The sequence below is a fragment of the Pagrus pagrus genome (genome assembly GCF_965226575.1).
Source record: "Pagrus pagrus genome assembly, chromosome: 13".
Classification (NCBI taxonomy): Eukaryota; Metazoa; Chordata; class Actinopteri; order Spariformes; family Sparidae; genus Pagrus; species Pagrus pagrus.
Window position 1 is genome coordinate 14,073,238 of NC_140197.1, and position 18,885 is coordinate 14,092,122.

The 18,885-nt window shown below is 43.5% G+C and overlaps 1 protein-coding gene across 1 annotated transcript in view; it reads right to left on the reverse strand.

Annotated features, from left to right (window-relative positions):
* cacna1ha (calcium channel, voltage-dependent, T type, alpha 1H subunit a) overlaps positions 1-18,885 on the reverse strand; it is a 120,726-nt gene that overhangs the window by 58,514 nt on the left and 43,327 nt on the right. The window contains exons 3-5 of the mRNA XM_084371440.1: positions 4,008-4,117; positions 3,165-3,298; positions 2,070-2,167 (exon numbers count right to left, since the gene is read on the reverse strand). Coding sequence (XP_084227566.1) covers positions 2,070-2,167; positions 3,165-3,298; positions 4,008-4,117 — 342 coding nt within the window. The remainder of the gene's footprint in view (positions 1-2,069; positions 2,168-3,164; positions 3,299-4,007; positions 4,118-18,885) is intronic.

The window sequence follows — 18,885 nt, forward strand, 5'->3', positions numbered from 1 at the left end:
GTCTGCGTCCACGCTGACCTTGAATTTACAGCCTCACGTAATACCTCTCAATCTCAGCCTCACTCCATATACCCCCCTCTGTCAGACCCTTCGGGGAGCAACTGGAAACTTGTAACAATAATACAAGTTTTACTTCACCTTGTCCACGGGTGTAAATATTGTTTCTCAGGGCTGCTGTTGACTTGACGATATGGTTAACGTCACATTTTAAGTCCTCACAGGAGGTGGAACAAAACAATAAATGTGTGTCTGTGTGTCTGAGACTGTTCGTGACGACGGCTTGAGAGAAACAGACAACCTGTCATGCTTTATGATTGTGTTTGGGTTATCTGCAGTGCCCGGAGCACCCACACACACACTTGTGCAAACGTCATCGTTACATTGGAGAAGCTTAGGTCAACCTGTGTCACATGCTAACAACTGGCTTATTCTGGGAAAATAGGGCCACACACACACACACACACACACACACACACACACACACACACACACACACACACACAGTTTTCTAGCTTGCAGCAGCCAGACAGCAGCTAGACATCTATTACTCAGACGCCATACTTGTTTAAAATAGTACAAATACCATTCATGAACCAATAATTCTCCCATGGGCTCTCCAATGGTGTAAGAATAGATTTTCTTTTCTCCAAATAAATTCAGTTTTTTGAACAATAAAGTCAGTTTATCCGGTAAAAATACAAAACTGTTTCACATGAGACTGAAACAGCTACAGAAAGAAAGAAATGCTAAAAACCCACTCTATGAACCTTTGTGAGAGAGGTGTATTGATTAAAATGGCTACCAATACTGGCAGCCCGAACCTGAGAAGCAGCTTGGCCGCCTGCCTAATGTATGCTGGTTAATAATCCTGTACGTTGTTATGACACCATTGTCTAGTGTTCCTCTTTAGCTGTAGATTCATGGCCGCCCCTGTCACAGAGCTTTTAGGAAAATGACAAACTATGTGCAAGTTCTCACTCAGCACTGGCGCGGTACTGTACAACCTCTGGAGGGGAGAGTAAAGCAAACAACAGGTCCTGGATCATCGGTCAACTTACTGTTAGTGTAGTAAGAATATACACACCAACACATTACATTTGTTCCGCGTAGTTTTGCTTTTATACCGCGCGATGATAACAGGTGGCTAACATTACACAGCAAAGTGTCACATTCATCTTGAAATGCGTATACCTCTAGGATTGTGGGGATATCCAGAGGTGATTCTTCACAGAGAAAAAGTAGTAAAATGTAAAAGTAGTTCTATCACAGTGTGTGAACACTGGAAAAATATTTTATTTTTAAATGTTTTATACGATATAAAAGGTTGTGTGTATATTATAATAACATATCGTCAGTTCTGGGAAATGAAAAATGTGCAAGACTGTGTAAATAAATCATAAAAATGTGTCTCTCCTGTAACACTTTATAATAAGTATTGTTATGAATAGTAGATTTTGAATTAATTAAACTGTAGTTAATAGTTATTTAACTGTTAACAAACGATAAAATGCATTATAAACCATTTATTAAGCAATTGTCAAGGTTTATAAACATCACATGTAACTTTATAATGGCCATCCAAATAATGTTTATAGATGAACTACACAGTATCTATCAACCATTTCAAAGGTGTTATAAACATTAGTTACAACCTTACAATGAACAGTTGCTTAATAAATGGTTTATAAAGCATTTTATTGTTTTAAACTTGCAGTCAAATAACTATTAACTAGAGTTGTATTAACTTTAAATTGACCATTTAAGAAATACAAGTCTTATTTAGTGTTACTGTCTTTTCTAATAAATCGTGTTCGGTAAAGACAAAATGTAAGCAGGTAAATTAACGTAATTTCCTTGGTTGTTAATGGCAATCTTCCTTTTCAGACTTTGTCATCAACATTTTTCTTTCCTAACCGAAGTTCACTGGACCAGTGTGGTGCGCTCAACTGGCAGCATTGAGCAAAAGAGCAAATGATTAATGGTGGCTTAATTGTGCTCGTCGCTAATCGAGGAACCATAAGGACATTTACCAAATAAGCATCCCTGCAAAGGTACAAACACAGACTCACTTGGTACTCTGTTGATGGCCCGCAGTGGCCTGAGTACTCGGACGGTACGGATGGCTGATAGACTGGCGTTATGGCCGTCCAGTGAATACTCCAACACCCTGAGGACAGATTCAGAGAAAGGCAGGAAGAGGGAGTTTTACTGTACTTAAAGGAAACATTTGTGCACACAGATTTATCAGCACAAAGCAACAACAAGAAAACTAAAAACACGAAAAAATATAATAATGCATATAATAATGGAAGCTACCCACATAATTACTGTATGTGTGAGACTTAATTACATGGAGTCAGAAGCTCTTTTTTCCTCTGTATAGTCTATGTAGCAGCACACAAACATCATGAGTGTGACAAGTAGGCAGAGAGAGACAGTTATGGTCTGCGTGAGGAGAGTGTGTGTGTTTGTGGTCACATACTGGCTCAGCTTTTGGAGCGTGGGAGTATCTAAAGGAATGTCTACTGCTGATTGGGTCCTGCCCTCGCCTCAATCTACAGTACATGGAGGCCGCAGCCTTCTGTGCAGCTGACAGCCAGAGACATATGGACACACATATGTCCAGGCTCCAAATTATACGTCTTAGTTATGGATATCTGCTTTTTGAAGCTTGATAGCTTGATATCTGTAAATATATCTTTCCACCTCTCCCATCTCCTGTCATGACAGTTTGTTTTGTTGTCACATGTCACCCTGAAGGTAAAAGCTTTCTGTAAAGGTGCCATTAAAGACACAGTTTACAATAAGCGGTTCAGCATTCAAGTGTTGTGAGGCCTGACGTGGATGCTGCACATATAGACATGCAGACAAGGAGAACACAAAAGCACACCTATGTACAGGGCACTTCTATTTAATTAAGGCTAGGACATTGGCTAGGACATGTGCATAAACAGACACACAAGCACCTGTATCATGTGATCTATATTCACTCCTAAGGCAGAAAAGTGTCTGTGATTGTTTACTTTGTGTTAAAATAGTAAATAAATGTAAATAAAATGCAATAAAATGTTTTATTCTAAGCAGGCTGCGTTTGTACAGCTGCAGGCGAGGGAGCAAATTGAGCAAATTGTGGGCATGAGTGAAAAGCATTGTGGGATACTAACCCTGCCATGACGATGACGAAGTCAAGCTGGTTCCACTTGTCACCGAGGTAACAGTTGGGGCCAAAAATTCCGAGGGCCACCATCTTGATGACCATCTCCACAGCGAAGAAAGCAAAGATGCAGTCGTCCAATACCTGACGGACCAAAAAACACAAACAAGCACACGGATACAATTAATGTTTCACGCGGATGTAAACAAGAAAAGGAAATTGACTTGTTGGCAACAGAAAAAAGGTCAGGTCCCTGTTAAGTATCCCTCGTCAATATGGAGACGCATTTTGAAAGGCGCCTCGGCAGTGCCAGTGGAGGTTGTCTGAAAAGCAATTCTCTCCTCCATTACTAAGTTGCATCCCAGCGGGGAATAGCTCTGGCTTAGCATGGTTATGGCTGTGTCTCAATTAATTAGGCATCTACCACAGCAAAGGAATGTTTGTATTTGAATATAATGAGCGTATCTCAGCGCGCCAAGAATCAACATTACTCTGCAGTGAGAGCATGTTGAAACAAATGAGACAAGTGAGACGAGAGAAAGAATGAAAGACCTTTTCATTACCCTGTATTTAAAAACCGGATTTGTTATTGCTATGGCTCTTCCAATCACCTCACAACTACACAAAGCAGAATGTGAAAGCAATAATGGCGTAAAAGAAACATTTAGTTTATAGTTAATTAGTGTTATTCTTTAACGTCCATTACATTTGGCCCTCTCAGTGATGTTGACTTAGGAGTTTTCACCATTATTGTCACCAAGGTAAGCAATATCTTTGCCCATGCCATGCCGACCTGTCATGTAAGATAATGTGCTCACGGGCCCAGCTACCAGGGGGAGGGCGTCACACTGACCTGTAGGATGCGGCACCACTCTGACTGGCAGCTGACGTCTTCACAGGGCTGGAACATCCCCAGAGTCACGCAGTTGAGCAGGATCACCAGCATGGATACGTGCTCGAACCATGTGCAGGAAGAGAGTTAAGGCCAATACACTCGAGATGTCATTTTAAATCAGAGACGACACAAGGTGAAGGACTAAACACTTGTCCAGAAGGAAGAAAAAGCAAGCGAACACATCAAATTGTATACATAGCACTGTTATTCCAGGGGAGATACAATGGGCTTCACAGAAAAGCAACAAATAAACAGTCAGATGATGTGGAAAATGCAAAAAAAAAAAATGTTTCCAGTCTTTCATCAAAGCTTGGGACAGCTTGTGCCGTCACAGCACTGGCCACAGGTGCATCCGGGGCTGGCATGACCAGGTGCAAACCACACGCAGGGGCAGCATGGTCATAACAGGCCTGTTGACCTTTTGCAGAACGATATTATTTCTGATTTTTTTTTTGCCTTTTCATGGCTTTATTAGACAGAACAGTGGAAGAGTGAGAAGAAAAAGAGGGAATAACATGAGGGAAAGGGCCACAGGTGGGAATCAAGACCCCAGCCACTGCTGCGAAGACACAGTCCTGTACATGAGGCGCACAATCTATTAATTGAGCTAATGGGCCGTCCGGCTCAGAGATGAGCAAATTACACTGCATCAGCTGTTAGATGCAAATGGAAAGCATAGGCTTATGTCCTACTCGTTACTACTGCAGCCTTAAATGTCCATCTCAAATCTCAGACTCGATGCTTGAGACAATTGTTTGTTATTGCTCAGCGCCTCAGCAATCAGGAAAGACAACGCAGGGGTTGGCGATACTAAAATGAATCAGAGCTACAGTCCATAAAAGACAGTGATATAGTAATGTAACATTCAGAGATGTATAATCATACATAAGAAGCACTAATATCCCAGATAGAAATCAACCATGATCCAGCATAAGACCATGTAAGTAGACGAACAGCCCGCCAACACACTGGAACCGGATGCCAGTAAGAAGTTTTTGTGTGTGAGCCTAATGCACATAATGGGCCTAATAATGACTCAGTGGGCCTGGCTGTTTGGCTGTTAATCTGCTTACAGGCCTTTTCACAATTTCTCAAATAAACATTTTAATGGGCCCACGTCTACTGTATATCCTGTTGCATCATGTGCTAATATACCAATGGCAGGAAGTTAACGATGCCAGTATGTCACAAGGGACCATGGTTTGATTTTTTTTTTAGTTCGTGGCGATTGATTTCAACATCTGACTAGAGTATGAGCGTAAGAATCCAACCAAATCTTTGCCGTTTCTCAGGATTTGTTTCGTGAAAACTCGGATTTCCGCCGTCTCGTCACAAGGAGGAAACACAAATCCGATGTTAGATGTCACCTATGACCTGACAATAAAACCACTTGTGGGTAATCCTTTGTTGATTTCCATTTGCTTGTGTTATCCTTGCTTTATCCTTTTTAGATGACAAGCAAGCTTATCTTTGCAGGACAAAAGAGTACAGAGGGCACAGCCAACAGTGGATTTTGTTTTTATCTCTTTTCCTTTGTTTCGGATTCCTCTCTTTAAATAGAAGGGTCTTAAGTGTGTGGCCCGTTGGTGCCTCACCGCTTAGACAGATGCTTGATGCAATGGGTCTGTGTGCGTGGAAGGGAATTTCTCTAAAATGACGCACTCTCGCTTGATGATGATGATGAATCAGAGATCTTTAAAACATGCAGCATGGACTGAAGACCCAGCAGACTGTTCTCTTTAGACTTTTAGATTGTCTTCACTCATATACTGTCAGGTAACAACAGGACATCAGATGCAGAACTCATGACAGGTGTTAATCATGCCTTCCCCAGGCAATGACCCTCGATGTTTTGCAAGACTGTCAGCTACTCTGACTTCCTGACAACTCCCCACATCTCAGGCGACGAGAATCGCCCCTCACCGGACTTCCTGACATGGTCTAATCCATGCATTGATTTCTGAAACCGAAGATGTTTTAAATACCCACATGGGTTTGTTTAGGAATTCCAGTGACACAGTTTGAGTGTAGCAACATGGATGGCAACTGAAATTACACCCTTGTATCTGTTGACTAAATGCAAGATGGCAAATCTGAAAAGCCTTAGTCAGCTCTGAGATCCCAACTTTCCTTTTAAGTCCGGTGGAGATGCCGTGTACGAAATCCATGAGAACCAACAACGCATAAGATTGATCATTGTAGTCGCACTCTTACTTCAAACAAATTCATAAATCCATCGTTGTAGCGCTGACAACGTACTTCAGCGTGATGCGACGCCATAAATCAAACCACTGTAAGAACACACGTTAACTAATGAAATATGTGGCCAGTATATCACAGTGCAGCTGCAATAAAGTTAGAAGACGTCCATTTATCATGACGGGAAAACATAATAGACACCAAGTAATCAAAGAGTACGAAGAGAGCATGAGTGAGACACAGTGAGGGATTGGAGGGAGGAAACCGACAGGGAGAATAAGAGCAGCTCTACACCGAGTCTCCTCGACTAGAAAAAAGCCACTGATGCTGCTGTTTTTCTACTTTAGTTTGGCTTTTCTCCCAAATGCGCACACACACACACACACACACACACACACACACACACACACACACATCCAGTGAGCCGGCGTGTGCGGTGAAGTATTCCCAGGGTGAAGTACTGTTCTAATTAGAAAAGGAGTTAAAGCAGAAAACAAATGGTGACCATTGTCTTCTACATTACAACACACACATAGACACACATACACACTCAGAAACAGACAAATGCAGGCAGGTATTGTGTATATAATATTGTAAGCAAATAACAGGGAGTCGATGTTGCACACACACTCACACACAAGGAGCTCGGGACTCGCTGCTGTGATCGGGAGCCAAGACAGAGGATTGTATCAGCAACCTAAAACTTTCTTCTCTCTCCAGTAGCTACAGCCTCTAATTTATCCTACTGTACCGACCACTGCAGGTTTTATTGTCTCATGAGCCGAATACTTTGCTTAGATGTTACAAGGCTCAACATTCTGGTGCATGGTGCACTACGTTAATATCGAACATCTTTAGACCGATGATGTCCGCGCCAAGAAACACAGAAAGCCGTGAGACTTTGCTTCTGGGGGCAATTCACCTCCCCTGTGGTCAGAAATTGACATAAAAAAACGAGTTAATGCTGCGCAACTGCCCACTGAAAATGCAATTCAACATGTCTTTAGTTCCCGTAGACGTGGATAAAAATCGATTCAAAAAGCAATTAGGCAACCGAGACTGCATATGAGGCATATAAAATATATATAAGGAGAGGGAGTATGGCTCGCACACAGTTTTGAGGGTAATGAGGGGTCATGTGCAGTTCTAAGGGGGACGTAGCATCATCATAAGCTGCCTGCACAGACAACATAAAGTGAAGTTCACAATACAATATTTTACCCTGTGAACAATGATTGGTATGTGTGAAGTGTTTAAAAGACAAGATCCAGGGGCTCAGGGACAGCTCGCCGATGTGTCACAGAAGCCCGCTGGATATCTAACAGGCTGCACATCTGCTTAAGTCGGGTCAGGAAACAAGGAATGAGCTAAAGCCAATGTGAGCATACACTCTCCTTCCTCCCTCTCTCCTCCTCTCCTCTGTTGTCGCTCGCGGTATCTTGGTACCCAGTCTTATCATGCATCTGTTTGAATGGAGCGGGCACAATAACAGCCTATGGTTTCCATTAGAATACGTATACGCAAGCTTTTCAGAGTACTGTATCTGTAAAGGTGTCGTCCTCGCTGAACCACAATGCGAGAAAAGTTTCATAACCCATTCTCACCTGTATTCTTTTTCTTTCTTTTTTTTTTTGCCACAAATCAGCGCGCGAACAACTTGGACACGTCATTCCCGTGTCACGTCTGGCATGTGTGATCTTGTGATGTGTGGCCTCATGTCGCTGATCAGTCATGGAGTGGTGTTTAAACCACAACGACTGCAAGACTTCGGATTACGAGGCAGAAAGTTGTGCAGTGTGGCCGAGACAAACTTTGGAAATGGGAATAACGGCAGCAAGAAACCTTTTGAAGACTTGATTTGTATCTCAATCGGTCTGCAGCAGCGATCCACAAGCTCTGTCCTATCTATGCATTCCAAATCTAAGAACAAAAAAGTAAATTAAAAAAAGTGTCATTTCTCTTTGCTCTGCTCCCGCCAACACATCATCTGTATTCCGGCCCATTTTGCACGTCTGACAGAGGATTTCCTCAGCCCTGCCTGCCACTACTCACCTTTGTCAGGCCGCTTAATTAACCAAGCCTGACAAGTCTGCAATATGCTCTGCCAAAATGCCACATGTCTTTATTCTGCCTGCTGTGAAAGGTTTCCCTCTGTCCACTGTGAGGGAAGTTACAGATACGGACCACCTCAGTGAGATCAATAAGGTTTAACTGCATTATGTTATTATATATGTTTATCCGGGACTGCAACGCCCAACTGATCATGAAACTCATAATCTTACACACTCACGCTACTTATGTTGATGTGAGGATTTTGTGATACTAAGGGAAACTGTCTGTCTGCTACATTTCTGGAAAAAAAAAATTCTCTGCCAGTGCACCAAGCTCCCATCGCTACGCTACACAGCAGCTGGATGTTCAAGCGAACAGAAGCAGCACTACTGTGGGAGGCAGGAAGAACGCAAACCCTGACGCTTATCCTCTGGGGACACATTTAAAACGAGTGAGAAACAAACCAGGGGCCTCTGAGAAGTTAACATTGCAGAGAGGGTACAGTATGTAAAACTGGGGGGATCGTGGCGGCAGGCAGCGTGAGACACGAGTGGTATGTTGGAGGGGAAGTCCAGTTCGGAGGCCACGTTCACACAGAGAGCGCTACGTTTGATTCTGTGACTCTGCAGAAGCGACAGCAGCTCTGAGGCACTGCGGTCGTTGCTTGTATCCAGTCCGCAAATGAGTTACAGGTGTATTTAGCGGTTCTATCAGTGTAAAACATGTCTCGCACGGGCCTCAGGGGAGCAGCAATAAAGCGTTGTTGATAACATTGTGTCAGGTTACAATGTGTTGTTGTGAGTATTAATACGACGAGAAAAAAAGACATTTGCAATCACATGGGAAATGCCTTGGGCCAGTCTGCCACCATACATACAACAGACACAGACACACACACAAACACACACTAAGTCAAACAACCTAAGGTCGATCCTTCCTTCAGAGATGAAAGATTCAGTAATCTGCGGCAGAATTAAAATGAGAGATTTGAATATTCAGAGAATCTCTCGCTCTCTCTCGTGTTGCTCTGAGCCTCGCTCTGCCCTGCGCTCTCTAATTCCTCTTTAATCTCCACAGTCAACACCTCCTGAGCCCCCTTCTGTCTTCAGCTCTCCCACACACACACACACACACACACACACACACACACACACACAGATGCATGCAGGCATAGACGCACACGAGCATTAATGTGTAAGTCCTCAAAGTCAAGCCGGGCTGTCGCCGCACAGCGAGTGCAGCATACGCGCTGATTTGCGGTAAACAGAGAATGACAAAGATCCTGGTGTTTTTAATGTTTTGTTTGGCTTCTGCCTCTCTCTCTCTCTCTCTCTCTCTCTCTATCACACACACACAAACGCTCCAAATTCAGAAGTATAGTTATGTTTTCCCTATGCTGCTATGAGCCGGACCAAATATAGTGCTCTTTCGTTGGTTTCATTGGTTGGCTTGCTGTGGCAGAGACAAATCCAGCCCAGGGTTGCAATGCTCCTGGTCTCACTTGATAAGGTCGATTCATGCCTCAGCACTCTGAGAAAAAAAGTAGGTCTGTGTCGTGTCATACAGGATGAGGGGGATTGCGGTTATTCAGATGTCTAGCAATGGTTCAGTTGTCTCTACTTCCGTATTATCATTCATCACCTGTCCTTATATTAGGGCCCCATATGCACAAAACTCAGCAAAGAATTCAACAATTTGGGTCAGTATAGCACAGATGTAGGTTACCTTTTACCCGGTATGAATGGGTTTGCTATGACCTAGTTAGTGTTATTTGTTTTATTACTGTTGGGCTACTGTCCCAAGCTTAAATATGGTAAATTTGACCCAGTGTCAGACACATGATTGAGGCTTTACCTCAAAACCGTCCTGAAATGTTTTAAAATCTATAATAAATGAAATGTTAAAGAGCGAAGGTGGATTATCAAAGTTTGTAGGAATACCATGTTTAAGTCTGGGCCAATAACACAACAGCAATAAAAAGAATAACATGGATACAGCGTCCAAACAAACCTTTGTCACCAGTAACTCGCCAGTAATTTGAGTCAGTTTTAAGCCAGTGACTTTAACGTTGTACTAACTTGTATGGCTGGAGTAAACGGGACAGTCTGTCCCTGACTTACTGAGTGAGTGATGGATGGAGTTATACCATCAAGTGTTGGAATTCAATTACGTCCTCAGGAGGCTTTTACAGCGAAGCACCAACCATCACCAATTATGTCTTCAGGAGCACATTGACCATACTCGGCCCAGCCAGTTACTTGCTTTCGACAAACTCCTGTTGAGCAAGTTCAAATCCAGAAACCAGGAGATTACGTCTTCCCCGTGTCCGTTTGTCAGCAGGATTACACAAAAAAACACTGATTGGATTTCCATGAAACTTGGATAGAGGCCAGGAACTATTCTCTTAACTTTCTTTAACATTGCGAGAAAGGACGTTTTGCGACAGTTTTTTTACATTTCTCAGGCGTATTTAAGCGGCTGGTATCTGTGAGTAAGTACCAAAGGAGGCTGTTGGGCCTTGGCGGAGGTAAGCGCTCTACTGAGTGCCATTCTAGTTGTTAAACATGCTGAAAAACAAAGACACATTTTAGAGAAATAAACCTTTTCATTGTCTTCTTGGAAACAAAAACATTCACAGCAAGTGCAGAGTAACTTTCTTATCCATTCATCTACTGGTAGGCTATAAAATGTGGAGCAGGTGCAGCGAGTTAAGCCTTATTTGTTTCTCACAGATTTTAGTGAATGGCTGCTTAAAGTCTTTGTTAAATAAAAATTGGTCTACACAGCACAGGATTCATTTAATGATTCATTTACCAAAGAACAAAGCATCCTTCAGCCAAACCAGAGCAGCAAAAGTTACTTTTTTATCGACTTAGTTCATGGGTCCATCAATATCTTATCCTGAAAACAAAGTGTACTATCAGTGGGCACTAAACCTGTCTACAGGAGCAATATGGTGTCGTGCATAAGGACAAGAGAAAACTACTTTACACTGTATGCATAAGTAGTATTAAAAGAGGTACACACACACACACGGTCATTAAAGCTGCTCTAGACAAAGTAGAAACAAAGTATGGAAAGGCTGTAAAGCTTGCAAAAAACACATATATGGCGCAGCGATTGCATTCATCTGTTACTGTATGATGGGTGCTGCATGAGTCAGTGTTTATCTTTAGCATCTGCTGGGCAAATATGGAACAATACGAGCCTGCCGAGGTAAACAAATATCACAAAGCAACGCGGAGCATTTGCGAGAGCCTATTTAATTTGTACCACACTCTGTCATAGCAAAGTCTCACACCTACAGCGACTGTGATAACACTTACACACGTTCATTAAGTGAATACACGCGCACACACATACAAATGCATAGTACTTGTACACACATGTACACTCAGGGTGACGCTTGCAGACTGTGTTTTTCCTTCTTTTCCCAACTGGACATGATTGCACAGCGCCACTACATTGGTCAAAAGAGCTTTAGCCGCTCACACACACAAACGCACACACGCATATTTCGACACGAGCGGCCGCTGATGCAAGACAACAACAATACCTCAGCACAACCTCTTAGGCATACACGGGCGCACACAAGCATGAATACACTGGAGAGGTCTCGCAGCACACACGCGGTGTCAAGCCCACTCCAGTTGAGCTGTCAGGCCGGTGCCAGTGCATGCGGAGAGAGCGGAGAGGTAGGAAGGAGGGCGAGGTAAACAATAACAGAGCACTGAAGCACTGCAGACACACAGTTGTCTCCCATCAGCGCAGTTCACCCAGAGTCAGTCCACTTTGGTTTCATTAAATTGAGACCACGTTATCAGCTGTTTTGTCCTTCCTATCTCTTTCTTTCCCCCCTCCGTCCTCCCTCCGTTCTCTATTTGTTAAAGAGGAGCTACAGTCTCAGATCACAAGCAGAACTTATCCCTATCTGCTTCACGGCTTAGCGCTCTTTGTTCTGCGAGAAACTACAAATGTAGCCTGTCCCGTCTGGTTAGCGGCTCTCACAGTTCCCTGTCCGACCACATTTTCACACACCAATACAAGTTAATTTAATGCCGCCGCTTTTGCATCATTCCTTTATTTTATTCCTTAGCCAGGCAGTCAGCACAAGCAGCATCTTCTCTAGGGAATCTAGCTTAAAAAAAAAAAAAAAATGTGCTGTGCAGATGTCATTGGTCACAGTTAGTGGTCACGATTTACAGAGCCTCGTGACTCCTGCCGGGAGCTGATCGGCTGTCGCTCTCTCGTGTCAGGTGAAATTTCTCAGCCGAGCACATGAATTTCAACCTGTCTGTTTTGCTTCATTTTTCCTCATTCCACCGAATTCGGAGCTAAAGGAGAGGTAATTAGAGTGAGAGGTTCAGATCAGCGACCAGTCGCACAGCACTTAGCTCTGCCATGAAGACAGATGGCTTGGGGGAAGCAACTCTATGCATCCATGCACACAAAGATAGCGAGCCGGGGAACGAAACAGACTGAGGTACATTTTTATAGTTGTTTGGAAGTTAGCGCAGCTCCCAGAGTTACCACATTCACATATTTATGTAGTTTACTGTGTGTGAGAGAGACATGTTTGGATGTAAACTGATGTTACAATGATGCTTGTGTAAGTGCCCGTATAATCCTGACACAAGCACCTACACTTTCTGCTGAAGTTTTAGGTACAATGCAAAATAACTGAGTACATTTTTTCATTTACACGCACACATTCTTATATTGTAACTGTGCTCGCATGTGGTGTCAGAATAATTGGAAAAGTCAGTGATAGACATGGAAAAATGATGTGTATGCCCCCTTAAGACGGATTACCAACTCGGAAAGCTCTAAAAATTTGAGTGAACATGGCAGTCGAAGGTTTGGCTGATGTTCAGAAAGTTTTTATTCATTCATGTATAGCATAAAAATTTAGAACGAATCCCCAGCTCGGAAAACGGGACCACCCATGGAGCTTACAGCACATTATTATTGCTAATTTGTGCTTAACAGTCCCGCATTTTGACATATTTCAATGTCCAGCAGCCAAGTTACTGCTCTTGATACTGCTCCTCTAATGTCAGTGCAGACCGGCAGGGGAGGAGAATGTGAGCAAATTGCTTTTCTATCTCCATCAGACAAACAGCAAATGACGTGATAATTCCCGGTAATACAGTAACGCAAGAGAAATCACTGCAGCTGAAGACGGCATGTTGGAAATGTCCAGTCGCTTCCGTTTTCATAAACGCCAGCGCCTACTGATGATGTATGAGTGTCCTGACGGGTTGTCCCATGTCATAGAGGCAGATTTCAACCAGTACCCCCTTTAACTGTGTCGTGAGGGGCAATGGGGCACTCTAAAAAGAGGGGTCGGAATAAAAATTGGGCCTAAATCTCACACGTGTTGAACAAGGATTCAACTTCCAACGACTTTGTCCTCTCTCTGTTTATATCTATGCAGACATCTGCTAACAGGCATTACTTTTAATCACTTAAATGTGCAGAGTTTTTTTTTCTTTTTCAAGGATAACATTTGCTGAATTATTAATCTCACTCCCCCTCCTCAACACCCCTTTCTTCCCTCCCTCCTTCCTCAGTTCCTTGACTCTCACCTTCACCCCTTCGCTCTCTCTCTCTGCTGACACCTTCATTTCTCTATGTTTTCAACCCTCTTAGCCTTTCACCTCCCTCCGTCTATCTCAGCCTCCCCTTCCATGTACATTTCCTTCCATCCTCTTTCGCAATCCATTTTTCTGACCCCCTCCTCCTCGTTCTTCATGCTCTAGTCCATCCCCCTTTCATTAGAGGAGAGCAAACTCAATCCCATCAGATGTAATAACCTAATCACGCTCGCTACTCAGGTCGATCAGCAGGGCAGCAGTGTGTGCGTGTACATGTGTGTGTGTGTGTGTGTCTGTGTACAATCACTAAGAAAACAAGAGCATGTGTGCCTGTGTTTGTGTAGCCCGTCATGTTGAGCATACCAATTTATGTTGCAATGCCCTTTGTCCTTTCCATATCTGCTTTGTGTATTATATTACTTTGTGCCAGCCTGTTTTATTAAACCAACCTGACAGTGTTATAAACCACAAGCCAAAATAAAACAACAGAGAGCAAGGTTCATGCCCTGGTTGTTAGGTTTAGGCTACTTGTTTAGGCCTCAACATTAGGGAAAGATCATGTTTTTTTTTACATTAAAGTATACAGTTTTACTTAGGATAAGTTCTGTATTAGCATTTTGTGTTGGCAGTGAGCAGTGTGACAATGGCTCCCACAAATAATGTAGTTGTATATGAACATTTTTAGGTGACAAGGTTGCGAGGAAATGACCCGGTGCTCCTGGATAAATGACTTCTTCCACTATCAATTGATATCATCAGTTTTTAAGTTGCATTGTGGGCAATGTAGGAGCCAGGAAGAATAATGCGTGCGAAGGAAAAAGGTAATATCTCTGGTTATTGTTACAGGAGTGCAAAAACCAAAACATGGCGCCTGCATTACCCACAATGCAACGCTGGTGTTTCTCAGATTACATGCAGCTTCTCTCTGGAGCTTCAAAACAGCTTTATACTACTGTATTCACATATACAGTAGTGCTCCCCAAGACCTGTAGACACACTATGTGTAAAATTGGTGGAGTTACCCTTTAAATAAACACAGGTATCGGATCAGTACTCGGTATCTGCAGCAAATGTGGAGCAGTGCATCTCTAGTTCAATTTATACGTCCTGAAACTAAGTGTAATATCTTGAATTCATATATATTAAATATGTTCATTTGAATTAAAATGCATTTGCATCTGTGTCATGTTTGACACGTGGACACTATTTAAACCCCCTTCCCTGATTTGCTGGTGATCAAATCTCAGAGGAACTAATTTCTGCCTCATCCAAGCAGCAGCCATGAAGAGTGCGGCGGGGTTCAGAGCTCCTCCAACTGCCGGCATCGCCCTACAGACCATCAGAGGCTGTTTGTCCTCCTTCCTTCATCACTCCATTCACCGTTAATGAGCTCTGTTCCCTCTCTGCTGTCGTTTCTTCCCTTTTACCCTCTACCGCTCAGCCCCAAACTTTGTTGTGAATCTCCGCTTCTGACCAGAAATCTGCTCTCCTCTCCCCGTCGTGTTTGCCCTGTCCTCCCTTCTTCCTGTCATCGCTCTCCAAACTCCTCCGCTCTCTCCATCTCTGTTTCTCCTCCTCGTGCTTCGCCGCCTAGTGATCCGTCGCACTCTGTCGATGTGGCGTTGGAGTGCTTCCAGTCCAGATTCCGAGCCGTGTTTGATTGGGATGATTGTTCATTTATTTCACCATCTGCCGCAGAAAACAGACGCACGCACACACACACTAACTCTACCATTACCTCAAACATAAAAAAAACCTGCTCCCACCTGCTGTGATCACTACTTTAAAGGATCCTGCCAACAGAATGACTAGTTTTGGAGTTGCATGTGTCTCGTGTGTCTCCTGTGTGAGCGTGTGTGTGTGTGTGTGTGTGTGTGTGTGTGTGTGTGTGAGCTCCAGATCGGCTCATCACAGCGAAGTCCCTGAAGACGTCACGATTCAGAAACAGAAACTCATAAATCAGCCTGTCCCTGAACTCTCTCCCCTCTCCCTCGTCTCCTGATTCCCGCTTTCATCTCTCCATCCCTGCATCCCTCCATCCCTCCTCCTCCAGCGCCCCGGAGAGGAGGCTGAGGCAGCAGTGACGCAGTTACACCAGGATTCCCTCCGTCGTTGTGCTATAGTCTCTCTGCTATAGTCTCTCTGCCGCCTGCTCTTTCATCTCCCACTTCCTTCCACTGCCTTTTTAACCGTGTCTGCTGGTGGCACTTTTTTTTTTTACACGGTGAAATATTGTCTGAGCAACTTCAGCATCGATTACATTAAAATTCTATCTCTCTCTCTGATGTCTGTTTCAAAACAGAGGGAGATATCTGTGTGAGTTGTGTGCGCAATGAGAGAGAGACGAGATGGTTTCGACAAAACAAAAACAGTTTGTTCTCTGAAGCGCTGCAACGTGCAGATGATGTACTGGACCAAAACGTTCATGACACAGAACACACCTGAACAAAAGGCATCCCAAGGTGAGATTCTCTTTCCTACGGCATCTGTCCCATCATGTGTGTTCGCAGGTGTGTGTGTGTGTGTGTCACGGTGTGTCAAAGAGGGAGGAGAGGAAGAGAGAGGGAGGGATATACAGCCCTAAATAGAGCAGCTGCATCTGGTGGGGCCTGGCCTTAAACCTCAACTCTCTTCCTCTCTCTCACACACACACACACACACACACACACACACACACCACTACCTTACATGCCTGAAATGGTTCAACAATCCTGCTCGACCTTGAGCTGTTGGCCTCTCCACATGTATAAGCACAGTACCAAACGTCGGCAAGTCGATAAAGCCCCGAGTGATAGTCTATATTTTTGTGAGTGTAAATAAAAGAGCGAAACAACCAATAATTAGACCTTACCTACAAGTCATGTCTGTGAAGCCGAGGTCTAACATTTTTCCCCAACAAATGCACTATATGTTCCTGTTTGAGTAACATTTGCAACAAAAAAAAGGCAGACATGGGCTTTTAGGCTGAATCCAACCCTGCAAATCACCAAGTCCACAAGGCGCCTTAAGTGGACTTTCTCAAGTGGAGTTCCAGAGAGTCTGCTCGGGGTGCAGCCTTCACCAGACTTCACTGATGTATAGAAGTATTTCTCTTCGTCTATGCAGTAGAAAAACAGACTTTTTTTTTTTTTTTTTAAATTGATGCTACATAACACAGAAAACAGGAAAAAAATGGGCTGTGGTATTCCCTTTTGGGCAAAAGGAACAACAACCAGAATGCACTGTGTTCGGCCCGGACCAATAAACACTCCACTCCAACAATTTTTTGAGAACTTATACTACCAACATTGTAGTGATAAACATGTGGTTGGAAATCCTCAAAGTGTCCCTTTAACTACCCACAATCCATTGCAATACTGACATGACGTTGTAGTTTTTCCTATTGCTGAGTAAAGACAAAAATAAAAGGAATGATTATAAGTTTATAAAACACTTTATTAAAGTGCTCTATAAATATTTAATATGTATCCCTAATTACTATTTTTCATAATCATTTAAGGGAAAGTAGGATTCTTGTACCATTACATCTTAAACAAATGACATAATACAATAGGTGTTTGCATTTGGCTCTATGCCCACCCAGCTTTAGTCTCGTTATGGACTGAAGCTTAAGATCCTACATTTCCCACAATGCAACGCAACAGCATCTTTATTAAGAACCTCCCTGCCGGGCAAACACCCACATCTCTGAACTTCAGGGACACGACTTCGAAAACAGAGGCTTCCAGTTATAGATTTGAAGTCTCGAGCTGAGATGACCCTGATGACATCACCGTGACATCATCAGAGTTATTTTCAGAGACTTGAACATAACGCAGCCCACAGACGACATTATACACAGACTGAGTGGTGCTCTTTGTCACGAGTCACCTGAACGCCATGTGTAGCACTCGTGGAATGCCCCTTTAACCTTATTGAACTACATATCTGTGACCCCATTTTAAAGATCTACGCCTTCAGTCGGGACGAATGGCTTTTGGGCTCAGTGCCACCAGGATATGGAGGTCGGAGCGTACTCAAAGACCGACTAACGCATTGTTGTTTTGGGTCTTATAGAAAAATAGAGCTATATCATACTAACCCATCCTGTAACATAAGGTCTCTGCCTGCAAATGATGTCGTTGGTGCGTCTTAATACAAACAACACACGTACTGTACCGTGGAAGAGCGTCAGACATAAACATCCTGACTGATTATAGCGATTAGGAGGGCCACTTTTATCATGCATTTTTTTCTCTCTCGGTCTCTCTGACACACTTTCGACTGGATTCTGGTTGCCTGGTAACCGAGCGCAGTCCGAGGAGCACTGTCCTCAGAGAGAATCAGAGAGGAGAGTTAAGGACAGGAAGGTGGAGTGTTGTGTGTCTTTTGTCTGCATTTTGGTTTGCGGTGTTTACATTTTTCTTTGTTTCCGCCTCTTTTCCCAGTCCTCTTCCTTCACCCCGCCCTCCCATCCTCTCTCTCGCTCCCTCCCCCTCCTCCTCACCCTCGTCCTCCCCCTAAACAAGTCTCACGCTCCATATTGTCAAGGGAGAGGAAAGGGAGGGGGATCACCTCCCTCTTGTTTCCCTTCTCTTCTCTCCTTTTTTTTCTTCTCCCTCTCCTCTCTCCGCCTCTGCATGTAAAATACACATCAACAATACATGTAATTTAATCCAAGTATAATCCATTACATGAGCCATCTCCTCACATACGCGCACAGCCTCTCTACAAATGTATTCCGACATTAATCCGGTTAAACTGTTACCTTAAACTTTCCTGGGGACCGTTCATCACTCCACAGCCACGTTGCTTAGTCTAAATCTTTCGCATCACAAATCACGTAAGGGCCGGTCAGTTGTCGCTGTATTAAAAATGTCCGGTTAATGCGCTGTGGTGTTTCTGAACTCTGATCGAGTGTTTGCTTGGGAGGCTCATGGCTCCTCAGAGGACCGTAGTGCTGACCCCACAGTATCGTTTTTACTGCTTTACGGTGTTTTATAGATCAC